At 43.5% G+C, this 14,790-nt stretch overlaps 1 protein-coding gene across 1 annotated transcript; it reads right to left on the bottom strand.

The window, feature by feature from the left end:
• Positions 1-3: 3 nt before the first annotated feature.
• Positions 4-9,620, bottom strand: mcm6 (minichromosome maintenance complex component 6). Its single transcript, XM_015957455.3, has 18 exons — positions 9,392-9,620; positions 9,126-9,272; positions 6,105-6,215; positions 5,931-6,018; positions 5,695-5,856; positions 5,453-5,618; positions 5,226-5,374; positions 3,778-3,928; positions 3,548-3,689; positions 3,336-3,477; positions 3,159-3,266; positions 2,922-3,077; positions 2,682-2,810; positions 1,248-1,412; positions 951-1,074; positions 698-874; positions 490-629; positions 4-408 (listed from the first exon to the last, which is right to left on the bottom strand). Exons 1-18 carry the CDS (start codon positions 9,487-9,489, stop codon positions 298-300), a joined length of 2,466 nt encoding a protein of 821 aa, XP_015812941.1. The 5' UTR covers positions 9,490-9,620; the 3' UTR covers positions 4-297.
• Positions 9,621-14,790: the final 5,170 nt, after the last annotated feature.

Below are 14,790 nucleotides of genomic sequence, written 5' to 3'. Positions count from 1 at the left end.
GTGTTTACATTAACATTTTATTGAGTAAACAAGCGTACACTTCCTGTCACCATATTACAAAACCAGCAACAAGTGGAAACCATCTTATTAGAAAGTCATCACACAGTCCAGAGGTTCTACTGACTCATAACAGTCAGTGGAGCAAACTACACAAAGCAGCGTATTTACATCTCATCTTTTAGGAGCCTCCATAGTTCATCTTTGTACAGCAGGGGCCACCTCCAAAAGATGGTCTAACAGCATCTCCAAAGTCATGCGATCTTCAGCAGAACACCATGAACATCCAGAGCAGATGGTTTAATCCTCCAGGATGTAGTTGGGATTAACGACCAGAACAACGTCTTCCTCTGTGCTCTCAGCCTCAGAGCCCTTTAGTCCAGCCTGAGACAGCTCAATGAGGATGTGATCCTACAAAGACACAAACGTTGGTGTGAGCGGATTAAACTTTAATCGAACATTGATAGAAATATCCACCGAGCGCAGACTCACGTAGTGGACCAGCCTCTGGATGACCTTCTCTATCAGAGCCTTCTTATTGATCAGCTCTTCCTCAGAGTCGATATCTGACTCGATCTCCTTCAGATACCAGTTTATCACTGCATTTTTCCTCAGCTCCTCCTCTTGATCGGCTGAAAAGGAGAAAAGTCCAGTTTAGCTGCAGCTTTAGACAAAAGGGAGTAGGAGGACCGCCTCTTACCGTCCTCTGTTCTGCGCAGATGCAGCACCAACAGGTTGGAGATGCGTTTGTACTCGGCAAAAGACAAACGCAGAGAAGGTTTGGGTTGGCTGTCATGCTCCGCGTGACCATTCACGCCACTGGCATGACCATTAATCCCATTAACATGATCGTCGACACCATTTGGTACATTGTTGACTGCAGATGGAAAACTGTTCAGTGAAGATCTACAGATCATCAGCAGCAGGGTGTGCATACAGATAACTCCTCATACCTTCCTCCTGCTGCTCCTCGTCCTCAAATTCATCCTCCTGATCCAGGTTGATGTCGGGCGTCTCCACTCGGATGATGGACTTGTTTAGGAGACGGAAAGCTTCCTTCACGTGTTTGGGCTGCACCTGGAGACGAGGAAACCATCATTGGTGCTTTTCATATTCATCTTTTTTCCAGATCATGTCCACACCAGTCATCTGCTGTGTCTTGACGCCGCTTCCTGTCATTTGACACTTTCTGTAAACATGAGCCAAACTGCTCTGTCCTGGTCCAGTCAGCTCCTCCGTCTACGTCGTACCTCATCACAGCAGTGCATGCGTGCCATGGCCTCAGACAGGCGGATCATGCTCTCCAGCTGCCGCACCGTAATCCTCCAGGCGGATTTGGACACGCTCCCAGAGCCGTCGCGCTGACGCAGACGCTTGTACTGCTCGACAATGAACTCCTCAGACTCACCGGAGATCTGCCATGGCATCATACACAGACACACACACACACACAGACACACACACACACACACACACACACACACACACACACACACACTGCAGCTTTTACACTCAGTCAGTCCAAAACAGTCACCTGATAAATGTAAGGCCATTTAAAATCAACACCAAGTGGTTTTTAACATTTTAAGCTATTGCTTTTAAACTGGTTTTAGTGGTTCTTAAGCATCTTCATATTGGACAGCACCCAGTAGCCCTCTGCTGACCAGAAACTCTACCAGGGGCAGCGTTAGGCCCGGCTACTTGGGCTGAAGCCCCGGATGTTTCATGAAAAGCCCCGGATCTAAATTGCAGAAGTAACATGCAGTACCAAAGTCCAACAGAGAGGGAGCAGCTGGCAGTAGTTTGTATACAGCCTGCCTGAGCCTCCACCACTGAAGAAGAAGCCCTTCAGCAACCGGCTTCTTCTACACTCTCTGCCTGAAACGCATGAGTGAAGATGGACATAAGGACGTTTTTTAGACCAAAAGTACGGCGACAGAACCCCAGCTTTGATGAGACTGGTGTTGACTCAGGTTTGTGAGTCTTATTAGAAAGTACTTGTTGTGCTGCTGGTTTGCCTAAAGTTAGCTTATCAGGTAAAGTTGTTGGAGAAAGAACGGGAATATTTACTATCATCTCACACTAAACACTAACAGGAACAATACTCTGCCCTGAAAATGCTTAATATGTAGCTTCAGATTAAAAATTATGTGGTACAAGACATATATGATGTTGACTAATGCGTGTCATGTGTGTGTGTGCGCGTGTGTGTGTGTGTGCGTGTTAAGCCCCGGATCTTCTTCGGTCCTTAATCCGCCCCTGAACTCTACTAAACCGTTTTGTGGTTCAGGTAGGAACACTAGAGGGAGGTTTCTACCTGGTTTATGGCAAAAGCGGTTTACTGTACTGGTAGCCAATATAAAAGCTAGCAGTTAGTTGTTTTTTTTTTGTTGGCATCATGGCGTAGCCTGGAAATAAAAGTGAGAGGATTGTTTTTAGAGGCGGAGCAAAGCGCTAAAACCAGAGTGAAAATGGGTGTGGCCTACATGACATCACAGACTGATGGTGGACTTGAAAGGAATATATTTTTTGACCATATGTGTGGACTTTTTCCCCCGTGACTCGCGTAGTATCGGCTTGCGTTAGCTGCAGTGGGGTTTAGGAGGGTGCTGCTTGAAACCTAGATACTTTTATTGTAGCAGCTTTATTCTGGAGTACTTCCTGTTTTTATTTAAAACACACACCTTGGGTTTAAACTGCCGAGCAAAAAGCAGGTATCTGCGGATTTCATCTAAGGAGTACAGTCTGTCCACGGACTCCTCCACCCGGGAGTGCAGGTCCACGATTCTCCTGGCGATGGCGTAATCTGTGACCTGAGATACACACGGGTAGATAAATGATCACCTCCATCAGATCCTTGGTTACTACAGCATGGAAAAATCACACACACACACATTTTCCCTCCGTGTTGTGTGTTTCCGTACCTCATTACACTCATCCACCAGGATGAAGAAGAGGTCGAAGCGGCTCATGATGGGGGCGGTCAGGTTGACGTTCTGCTTCAGGCTCTTGCTGCGGTCGTAGCGCCCGTTGACGGGGTTGGCAGCAGCCAGGATGGACGTGCGTGCGTTCAGAGTAGCCTGAACAAACAGAGGAGATTATTTTCCAGAGGTAAAAACTTGAACAGGTGAGGTGTTCCGGGCTCAGCTGGACGGTGCTACCTTGACTCCAGCCTTGGTGATGCTGATGGTCTGCTGCTCCATGGCTTCATGGATGGCCACCTGGTCCTTTATGTCCATCTTATCAAACTCATCAATGCAACAAACTCCCTGAACGCAAACAACATTTTAGACACATTAAGAGCAGAGACAGATTTATTTCTTTATTTTTTTACTCACGTTGTCCGCGAGCATCAGCGCTCCAGCCTCGATGACAAACTCGTGCGACTCCTCATCGCGGACCACAGCCGCCGTCAGACCTGCAGCGGTGCTGGCCTTTCCGCTGGTGTACACCGCTCTGGGACTGAACTCCTCCACGTGCCTGAACACAGATCCAGTTAGTCGGTGTGATGGAGAGAAACCGTCTGATGGGAGGAATCAACGTTCCATACTTCAGGAACTGGCTCTTTGCGGTGCTTGGGTCTCCGACGATGCAGACATTGACGTCTCCTCTCAGGGAGGTTTCCTCCATCGTTGTCTTGGGAACGCCTCCGAACAGCATCAGCAGGATGCCGCGCTTCACCTCATCGTTGCCTGCATGACCAATGACCAGAACGTCTAATTAAAGGTTCTAGCTGGGGGTAGTGGTTGGGGAGAAGACGCAGGAGGTGGGGTGGCTGACCGTGGATGGTGGGGAAGAGGCTGGTGCACAGGTTGTGGTACAGGTTCTTGTCCTGGCTCATCTCAAACACCTTCTCCCACTCCTTCTCAGTCATCTGGCTCTTGATGCTTTCAGCGGTTTGTTCCTCATCCCGTAGCTCCTTCCCACCAAACTACAACCCAAACAAAGGTCAAAGTTCCAGCTGTCCCTAGGGATGGGTACCTTTGACATTTGAATCGATCCGGTACTAATTCCCGGCACCTACGAATCGATACCGGTACTTAACGGTACCAATTTTCAATACTTTTGAGTGTTTATTATTTTAAATCTCTTTTATAATTAAATATATATTTTTCTCAATATAGAACCATATTTGGTAAATATCATGATAAATAACATACAACTGTTTGTATTTTAACATCGTCCTTGTAGTTTTATAAGCTGATAATTAAACTGAAGCAAAAATCTTTACTGTGAACTAAATTTACTGTGTATCTTCATTCCTTTTGCCGTCTTTTTTCATTTGATTTTTCCTACTGGGAAGTTAGAATTTCCGAGGAGAAAGCGAACGCACCATTAGATGATAACAACGGTGGCAATGGAAGCTAACACATCAAGCTAACGTTATCTTAAACTGTTTATTTAACTGCTGGAGCAGATTAAAACGATGATGCCTCACACTTAGATCGTTGTCGCTGGTTTCGTCTTCACCCAATCACCCGTCACATTTAGTAAAGTGAAGCCAAACTTTAGAGCGCGTTCATGTTCTTCTAGTCAGAATTTCGGAGTTCCGAGGAGAAAGCGAACGCACCATTAGTGAAACGGAAGCTAACATATCAAGCTAACGTTATCTTAAACAGTTTAACTGCTGGAGCAGATTAAAACAATGATGCCTCACACTTAGATCGTTGTCGCTGGTTTCATCTTCACCCAATCACCCGTCGCATTTAGTAAAGTGAAGCCAAACTTTAGAGCACGTTCATGTTCTTCTAGTCGGAATTTCGGAGTTCCGAGGAGAACGCGAACGCACCATTAGTGAAACGGAAGCTAACAAATCAAGCTAATGTTATCTTAAACATTTTATTTACCTACCGGAGCAGATTAAGATGAGGATGTCTCACTTAGATCGTTGTCGCTGGTTTCATCATCACCCAGTTACCCATCACATTTAGTGAAGTGCACCCAAGCTTTAGCGTGCGTTCTTCCTACCATGCTGCTCTGTTTACAACTGGCTCGCAGCGACCGACGACGTAACGCTCTTGCGCATGCGCAGCTGTCTAGGCAAGTTCTCGTTGTGAAGGACGGGTACCAAAACGAGGCACCGTTTCAAATGAAGTGAATAGGTGCTCGGTCGGTACTATGGAATTCAGTCGGTACCTTAAAAAGTACCAAATTCGGTACCCATCCCTAGCTGTCCCACGTGCATTAGAAGAGCCTGCTGTGCTTTAGCTGCACTGAGGGTTTCTTACTCGTGGGTTGGTTGGGGCCACGTTGCAGGCCAGGAAAGCCAGCCTGTACGACAGCTCTCTGACTCCCAGAGCTTTCAGTCCTCTCAAACCCTCCGACTCGAAGCCCTGAGGACCTCCAGGTACACGGGTGCTGGACTCTGCTCGGACACCTGAGGAGATCACACCCAAACATCAGCAGAGAATAAAATCCCCTGATCCAAGACCTGTTTGGGAATCTAAAGCCACACCAGGAGTGCTGAGCTGAGAGACGTCCGGCACCACGATGAGGGTCCCGGTGAAGTCACAGCGGTCTCCAGCCTGCGCCATCTCCACAGCCTCTGCCCTCAGAACGATCTCGAGTGACCGTGGGATTGAACCTCGAGGGAGCTCCGCCTGCGTCTCCTGGATACGCACCTGAAGAACACGAGTATCAGAGCAAGTCGGACACCTGCCGATACCGCTTCGAAAACACATCGGTCCTACGCGTTACCTTCTGAAAGTCGATGAACTTGGATTTGTGGGTGTCGAGGTGGAAGCGGGAGCGATTGTTGCAGACGGTGTTCCTGCAGATGGTTGGAGGGGAGTATTTGAACTGCTGAGGGACATCTTTGATCACTGCCTGGCAGTCCATGCACAGGAAGGTACCGCTCACCTGAAAACGCAAAGCAGGTCACAATCAGAGGTCATTAACCTCTACGCCGTCGTCTCTGTAGCGGGCTATCTCACCAGCTCAGGGTGGACCGGGTGAGTCCTCACCACCTGACCACTGATCTTCACCAGGGTGCCGATACGCATGGAAGACAGCTCCCGGATCCTAGATTACACACACGCGATCGCATCTGACGTTCTGCTGCATCTTTAAGTAGAAGCCAGCTGGTTTGGGATTATTCTGCATCTTACTTGTGTCTGGTGGGAAGCTCCTCGATGGCCACGTAGAACTCTTTGTTGAGAGGAACGTTCCCGTGATCTCGCGCAAAGTTGCGTACAGCCCGGCAGAGGTAGGGATACACCCTGACAACAACAGATTAACACAGATTAAATCTCCCAGAATCGTACAAACCAATGCTACTGCGGTTGTGTCGGCACCGACACAAAATAACTCTTCAACCGTTTACGCAATCAACGTGATTCTAACGGATTCTGAAAGCTGAGACTCTACGCTTTCAGTGGTATACAACACATTACGGTAATGACACGCAAGTCCCTGCCCAAGAACCAGAAACTGATCACACTTCCTAGAGGAGCAGAGGAATTGTTTTCGACGCACATTTTCAACTTCTACCTCTTCTACGGATATAAATAATAAATATTCTTGGTAAATATCTTACTTTATGTTTGTATATGGTAATTTTAGGATATATTTGGTAATTTTTGACATCGTCTAGCCGTGTTTGTACTCGTTTTACCACTGTAACGGAATGAAATGACTGTTTTCCACCAAAAGTAATTTTCCCCTCTCCTCTGACACAGAACTAGTCTGCATGAGATACGGCCTCAAGGTCTCATGCATTTGTTATAAACTGCTTCATTCCAGCTCAAGAGAAGAGTGAAGAATGGAATCTCTCTTTTTAATAAATCAAAGAACTCTATTTTTAATAAGCTAATCAAGCAAAGTGTTAGTCAATAATAAGAAGTGACCAATCTGTGAAATCAAAATATTAATTACTTTATTATAATCCTATAGAATATAATAAGTAATGTGACTTTAAATGTTCCACTAGGACTGATCTCACAGCGTTAAGACATGACACATTACTGATCCAATCAGAATCTGCCAGATCTGACGGCGGCGTGGTTTTGGTGGTGTTTGGTAGATCTGTTATCTTTTCATTCGACCATAAACCAAAACATCTGAAGTATAAAACTATGCCCACGTCATCTTTAACGCCAGTTCAAAGCGTTCTAGAGAAGTTGTCGGAGTGGCCAATCCGTAACTTTCCTCTTCAGCCAAAAGAACCAACGACAAGCTGGATAAAATCTGTTGCTGTTCCAACTGCTGCAACGGTTCCTTTCAGAATAAGAGCTGAACCATCATGACCCGGGTTTGGTTCTCGCTAGATGCCAACAAAACCGTCGTGGCCCGGAAGTATCTCAAAGACTGGTCTGGTCGGCAAACGCTGCTTTTCCTACCGGTTTCGGTTCCAGAGAGGGTCCAGCTGGACCTCGCCATTCCTGATCTAACGGGGACTTCCAAAAGGGTATGTAGGCTGACGAAATGGCGTCGAATGTGTTTATGAACCTCAAGAACTAATCGCTTCTTCGGATTTGCTGGTTCTGAGCAACATTCCACACTACACCATTCTCCGTCTCATTCACCTTAGTTACACCATACATTTAGTGTTTAAGTTAGTCTAGTTTAATTTGTTTAGTAATAAATCTTTAAATTTTAAACTAGACTCTCTCTCCTGTTGTCTATGAGTGAATACGAGGTTGTTATCTAATCTCTGCAATAAAAAGCTCCGATCTTCTGGTTAAAGACCCACAGATCCATAAGATTGATTTCATATTTACTATGGTATCCTATGTCTTACGGTTTATTAGATAACATGTAATTTAACTCATTACACCACCTGTAGTTCAGTTTTTTTTCAGCTGCGTTTTTCATGGAGGCTTTTTATTATTTTATTAAGATTCGTTTTTCTAAATAATGAAAGAAAGAGGAAATTTCCCTCAAAAGTTGTTGATGAGGAGCAAGATGTGCCCACATCGTTTTTCCGTCACAAACACCGTAAGCATCTCTGCATTAAATATTTTCCACTGAACACGTTCCAGTTTTTGTTGTCCAGTATTCCTGCTAATACTATTACTATACTATTATACTACTACCACTACTTCCAGGAAACCAAAACCTCCATGTACATCTGTGGTTGAGGATCCGCGTGTGAGTGAAGATGATTTGCCATCACAGCTGCAGTAAGTTTATCTACAGTTCAAATATATTTCTAGCTTTAGTTCTGTATTTTTTTTTTTCAGTTTTCATTTACCAGTATTTACTGCTTGAATAAATATGATATAATTTGATATATTTTTTATTTTAGAGATTCTTCTGATGAAGGGCCATCCACCAGCAACAGGCAATGTCAAAGACAGGATGCTGCTGGAGATGCTCCACATCTTCTGGACTCCTGGACAACAAAGTCAAACCCAGGTACCGTCGACCCACGACACCCAGATTTATTCCCAGAAGAAGCCCTGGCTATCAGCTTCCCCTCAGGGATGAAACAGGTACAAAAACTCGGTGCAAAAATAAAAAACACTCCCTGGATGTGCAGAGTGTAAGAAATGGTTTTATCTTCAGCAGGACAGGAATTGCTCTGCAGAAGACCACAGCAGCTAAAAACGCCCGAACACTACAGACAATATCACACATGTACACATGTACATGTAAACAAATCAGTACATGTTGGGCTTGATTTCTGCTATTTCAGACTTTTTTATTCATGTACATTTGTTTTTTCTATTCAGAAATTTCTGAAGACATCCGTTTTTTGTTTTTTCTGTTATTACATACCTGCAAAATCTTAACAGATATTGAAAGCTGAGCTTGTCCTGAAAATGAGGTAAATGTTTTTGTGCGGATGGGACATTTTTTGACAGATTTATTAAAAGATAAACATAAACATGGCCAGGCGGACTTGAACAATGGCAGTACTACAAGGACTGGAGTGTTCAGCTGAACCTTTTCCAGAGAATGCATCATTGTGACGCTCAAACCCCAAACAGTTTACGTCACATTGTTCTGATCACATGAAAGAAATCCGTGTTTTAGAGATAATTTACGTATTTTTCAGTTTATTACTATTTTAAAAGTCTAAAGACGTTTTGGATTTTTGAAAAGAAGTTCCCCTTTGTCACGCGTGTTTGACCTGATCGGTTTTCAGGTCAAATCCAGCAGATGCCGCCGTGGCGTGGTTGTCCCACCTGTAGTACTCCTCCTGGATGGTGGTGGCCAGCTCCTGGTTGAAGCCCTCCAGATCAGTGAAGCTCACCAGCAGGGTGTTCCTCTCGGGCCTGATCAGCTCCTCTGCCTCCCGGACGTATTTCACCTCCCCGTCCCCGGTCTGAAATCTGATAACGGAAGACAAATCAAACACACCCAAGCAGCACAGAGCGGGTCCGTTTACTACCGGATAAAGAAGGTTATTAAACGCGGTAACACTTCTACGCGCACGCCGAGGCCGACTTACTCCTCTAAGAAAGCTTGAAACAACTTCTGGCACTTTTCCGCCAACTCGTCTTTCACCATCGTCCCGGCATTCTCCGCGGTTGCTGTAGCAACGTCCATGCTGCAGTGAGTGGGTTTAAATGTTGCTGGTAAAATTCCTGGACCGAACAGCTCGTTTCTCCCGGTGGTAATTCACGCACAGCAGCAGCACACTTTCCTCCAGACAACAGGGAGCCGTTTCGCGCGAAAAGCGAGACCACGTGAGGTTTGGCGCGCCGCTTTCGACCAATCTGTGCGTCAGGTCCAGAGTTTTCCGGTTTGTAGCCAATTAGGTGGAGCAACGTAAAATGACGCATGCGTTTTCCCGCGAAACGCTTCCTGTTGCTTCTTTGAGCCACCGGCTACAGCTTGTAGCACGGGGCGGGGAGGGGCACTGGCCACAACAATACCATATATGGAAACGGTATAATTGCTTTTCGGAACTGAAGGGGGCGCTAATGTCGAGCTACCTTTTGGAAAATCTTAACTGTTCATGAAACAAATATAATTCTAGGTAAACTATCGTAATTTCTATATTTTTGATTCATTAATAGTTACAGTTTATTACATTATTTTTCGTACATCGTTGTACTAAACATGACACAGCCAAAAATCATTTAAAACTATATTTTTTAATAATCTTCATCAAAGAATGACTGTGATTCTTCACACTTTTCACATCACTTAAATTTTTTTAAATTGGTGTGGTATTTTTGAAACGCCAGTGTCATTAGAAATCTCATCAGGATGATTTTTACAAGTGGCCTAGTTTTATACTATTTGTAGGAAACTGTAACCATTTGAGTTTGATGAGACTATTCATAGTATTTAAAACTGATATTTAAACCTAATTCCTCCAAAGATGTAACATCAGCTCTCCTAAGTGTCACCTGTGTCTCCAGTTGTTCTGATTTAATTTTTTTGTTATTTTATCATGTAACCTAATGAAAAAAATGGGTAGATGTGTGTAGAAAACTTTCCATTTTAGCACAAAAGAATAACTTCCAAAAGGATGGCTCTGTTGAACAGCTGCTGAGAAAGACTTTTATGGATTTTAGTTTCATATCAATATAATTTCTAAAAACATGTGAAACTCCAAAAATTAGAATGTTGCCCATTAATTTATTTTAGTAAAAGCAAAACCAATTGCAAAGTACTTATGTCTGACAATTTTCTATTTAAAAGCAGTGTTGGATTTTTTTAATGTAATATTCTAATCGTCAGAATTTTTGAATGCAGAGCTTTCATCATCTGTAAGCCATAATTATCACAATTATAACAAATAAAGGCTGAAATATCTGGCTTTGTATGGAATGAGTCTTGTTATTGAAATAATTCAACTTTTTCACTATTCTCATGTTTTGAGTTTTACCTGTAATTTGATTTTTTATTAAGTTCGAGTCATTTTTATATAAACTGCAACCAATTTTTCAAGAAACTTTATTCTCAAACAGAGGAGCAACAGGAAATTGTTTTAAAAAATCTAAACAGCAGCAGTTCTTTTCAACATTACAAAAAAAAAATACACATTTGAGTGGACTTGCTGCAGAAATGTTTCACTGGACTATTTGGCAATGTTAGAACATTTGAACATGCTCAATGCTGACAGCCAGGGCAGCGCCCAGGTATCCCACCAGAGTAATAGCGAGGGTACTTTCCTCTTCGTCCTTTTGCCGTGAAGCCCACACAGTCTTTGTATAGACCGTTGCAGGAAGAGCATCTTCCCACGGTGAACGGAATCGTGTGCTCAAACTTGAAGGTTGCAGAAAAGCTTCTCCAGTGAATCTCACCTATTAACAAAATAATAATTAAATTAAGCCAATTAAGCCAATTAATTTACATCATTGGTCATTTATTACCATCCAGCCAGGCAAAGTGGGCGACGGTGGCACAGGAGTTAGGTGCTCGCCCCATAATCGGAAGGTTGCAGGTTCGAGCCCCGCTCAGTCTGTCGCTGTCGTTGTGTCCTTGGGCAAGACACTTAACCCACGTTGCCTGCTGGTGGTGGTCGGAGGGACCGGTGGCGCCAGTGATCGGCAGCCTCGCCTCCGTCAGTGCGCCCCAGGGCAGCTGTGGATACATTGTAGCTCATCACCACCAGGGTGTGAATGTGTGTGTGAATGGGTGAATGACTGATTGTGTTGTAAAGCGCCTTGGGGGGTTCCAGGACTCTAGAAGGCGCTATATCAAATCAAATACAGGCCATTTCTTCCTAAAAACAGGATCTGAAACAATGGTGTTGAGGTGTTTGCAGGTCAGTGCCAGTGACAGGTAAGCTGCATCTCCTTCTGTTAGGATCACCTCCAGGAGCACAGCTTCAAGCACAAGAAGCGGCATCTATGAAAACAACACTGTTGGGTTAAAGTTGAGTAAATGGAGGTCTAACTGGTCCACCACCACTGAGAACTACATCTCCCAGAATGCACCAACAACACCTATGCAGGGTGGTGGCTCTCAATCCTCAGTCAAACAGGAACAGCACAGCAAGCTCTAACAATGAGTTGACTCTAAAGATGCCAATGGTTGGTAACTATTGTTTTGTTTATGATATGAAGTTGTTTTGGGTGACCTTTAAAGTCATGCTTTTAATTTAATCGTTTACACTGTTAGTGTGGGAAGATTTAGTTTAGAAAGTTCTTTGTTTATTGTATTTTATATAAATTATGTGACATCTAACACTTGTCTCTGTTCTTTGAAGGTTATCAACCTAATGTTCACTGAACTGACATAATAAAAATTGTTGGAATGTGATGGAGTTGTCCCAAAGTGTCCCTTTAGAGTGAAACTAGTGTGGAGCTTGACAAACACACATGTGCACCATGAGACTGTCATAAAATTACAAGACAACATGAATATGAGTGAGTCTTGCCTGTAAAATTGGCGGTGTCCTTTGTATCTGTATCTGCAAGACCATAAAACAACAACACCAAATTTCTCAGTGTTGTTCCTGACATAATTTCAAACATAATACAAAATGCTGTTCTAAAGAAGTATTATTTCCAGTTAAAGAAACATTTTGGTGGTTTCCGTTTTATTCAGTTCAACTTTAAAGGAGACCGATAATGCTGTTTATGAGCAATCTAAAACGCTGTTTTGAGCCTCTAAAAGGCAAAAGAAATTTTCTTTTGGCTTTCATCTGTTCCAGGAGCCCTGATAGAGACCATTCTAAACCCTTTATTCAGATTCTTGGTCTCCTGAAAAGTAAATATAAATGACAATTCTTAATTATGCATGCTGTGAACTAGGAGACTAACCTCAGGTTCTTCCTCTGTGGTTTTGGCATATGTGTGGTCTTCGGCACACGGAGGCTTGCAAAATATAAATGACTATTTTAAGTCAGTTCCAAACATCACTATTGCATTTACAAAACACAAACTTAGTGCAAATATACACTGAAAACACTTATAGTACCAATGAGGTGATCACAAACTATCTGAACAGTTCCACAGTGAGCCCTCTCTGCTGCTATTCCCTCTACTCCTCTCCGCTCTCTCTCTCTCTTTGTAGTTCTCTGGATCTGTAAACATGACAAAATAAAAGTCTTTAAACAAAGTAGCCATTGGTGTAATACGATGTAGTAAAGAGCATAGCGAGTTATTGTCCTTACTTCACCGGGAAGTTTCTTAAAAGGACTTCACACCACCATCTCCTTATCTTCATCGTGTCCATCTGCAGGATATGAAAACCTACAATTTAGTGAACCAGTCCACCACTAAGCGTTTACTCTCATCAGTGACCTTACCTCACTGAAATCAAAAGATGCTCCCATCACAAAGTAGAATGCACACTATTGAGAAGAATGAAATTATTATAAAACCCAGAAAATAATATGATGATGATAATGAGAGTTACCATCACTGCAAATATTCCACAGTTGGACAATCCTTGTTTTGGCAATCCCTGTGATATAAAACATATGTTTATGTATTTAGCAGACGCTTTTGTCCAAAGCGTTTTACAAGTGATAATCGGCATATTGCCCTTGAGGCTAACAACAACAACTTGACATCAGTCATGGAGAGGAGGGAACAAGGAGTGGACAGTAGAGAGGGAGGACGGGTGCAGGGAGGGTGCTAGTTTAGAAGATGCTCTCTGAAGAGCAGGGTCTTCAGGAGTTTCTTGAAAATTGAAAAGGAAGCCCCTGTTCTGGTAGTGCTTGGAAGGTCATTCCACATTTGTGGAACGATGCATGAGAAGAGTCTGGATTGTCCTGAGCGTGGTGTAGGCACTGCTAGCCGACGATCCTGTGATGACCGGAGCGGCCGGGCTGAGACGTAAGCCTTTGCAAGAGGATTCAGGTAGATGGAAGTCGTACCATCTCGGACTTTGTATGCTAGTGTTAGCAATTTGAATTTGATGCGTGCTGCTAGCGGTAGCCAGTGGAGCTCAATGAACAGAGGGGTGACGTGTGCTCATTTTGGCTGGTTGAAGACCACGCACGCCGCTGCGTTCTGGACCATTTGAAGAGGTCTCACAGTACAGCCTGGAAGACCAGTTAGAAGGGCATTGCAGTAATCGAGGTGGGAGGTGACAGTAGATTGCACCAGGAGCTGGGTGGCATGTTGTGTTAGGTATGGTCTGATCTTATGTATGTTATACAGCGCAAAGCGGCATGAACGGGCAACAGAGGCAACATGATCTTTAACTTGATTTAATGTTAAATCAATAAATGTTACTTGGCTATAACTACAACTGACAAGGAGACACCCAGAACTGTTAAACAACGTATTTTCTAAATATCCCTACCGTTACCAACTACACCAAGGTAGCGTTAGCTGAAAACAAGCAGGACAGTGGCTCAGAACCACGCGTCCATCAACAACATCTCACCTTTGTCATTTGCAACATATTCTTTCCAGGGTCCAGGCCACAGATGATGAGAGATGGCTCTGTTGAGGGAATGCAATGCATAATGCAAAATTTGTTACGTACAAATAATTACGGGTATATTTCACAAAGAAAACAACTGGAGAAAAAATAAATGCATAAATGAACAATAAGAATGGTGTGAGACAGAACAGTCTCTTGATGGCTCAGCTTCAACCCGTGTCATGTAAAAAGGAAGCTGCATAACAACGTCAGGTGTTTTGATGGGCGCCAATTAAATGTTATTCAGAAATTAAATTTCAAATAGCCAATTAAGTGAGGAACAAATTTTTTACACGCATAGAAAGATTAAAGCTGAACATTGTAATAAACAAAACCACAAAAAAAGGGACAGCAAACACATGCATGTGTTTGCATGCAATTGCTCGAATTATTAACATAACATTTTTAAAATACATTAACAATAAAGAGGAAGATAAAAGCTGAACTGTGTGTTCAACGGAACACAACAACTGAATATGGAACACATGCAAATTTCCCAGTGACTGCAATAAA

Source organism: Nothobranchius furzeri, chromosome 11 (genome assembly GCF_043380555.1).
Source record: "Nothobranchius furzeri strain GRZ-AD chromosome 11, NfurGRZ-RIMD1, whole genome shotgun sequence".
Taxonomy (NCBI): Eukaryota; Metazoa; Chordata; class Actinopteri; order Cyprinodontiformes; family Nothobranchiidae; genus Nothobranchius; species Nothobranchius furzeri.
Note: the sequence above shows the minus strand (reverse complement) of the source record. Positions and strands in the feature narration are given on the sequence as shown.

What these genes read in the sequence shown, in the direction of transcription:
- mcm6 (XM_015957455.3), bottom strand. Translation starts at nt 9,489, where the DNA reads ATGGACGTTGCTACAGCAACCGCGGAGAATGCCGGGACGATGGTGAAA. An exon ending in CCTCTTCCCCACCATCCACG is followed by an intron (nt 3,690 to 3,777) that starts GTCAGCCACCCC and finishes TTGGTCATGCAG; the next exon opens with GCAACGATGAGGTGAAGCGC. An exon ending in TCTGCGCAGAACAGAGGACG is followed by an intron (nt 630 to 697) that starts GTAAGAGGCGGT and finishes TCTCCTTTTCAG; the next exon opens with CCGATCAAGAGGAGGAGCTG.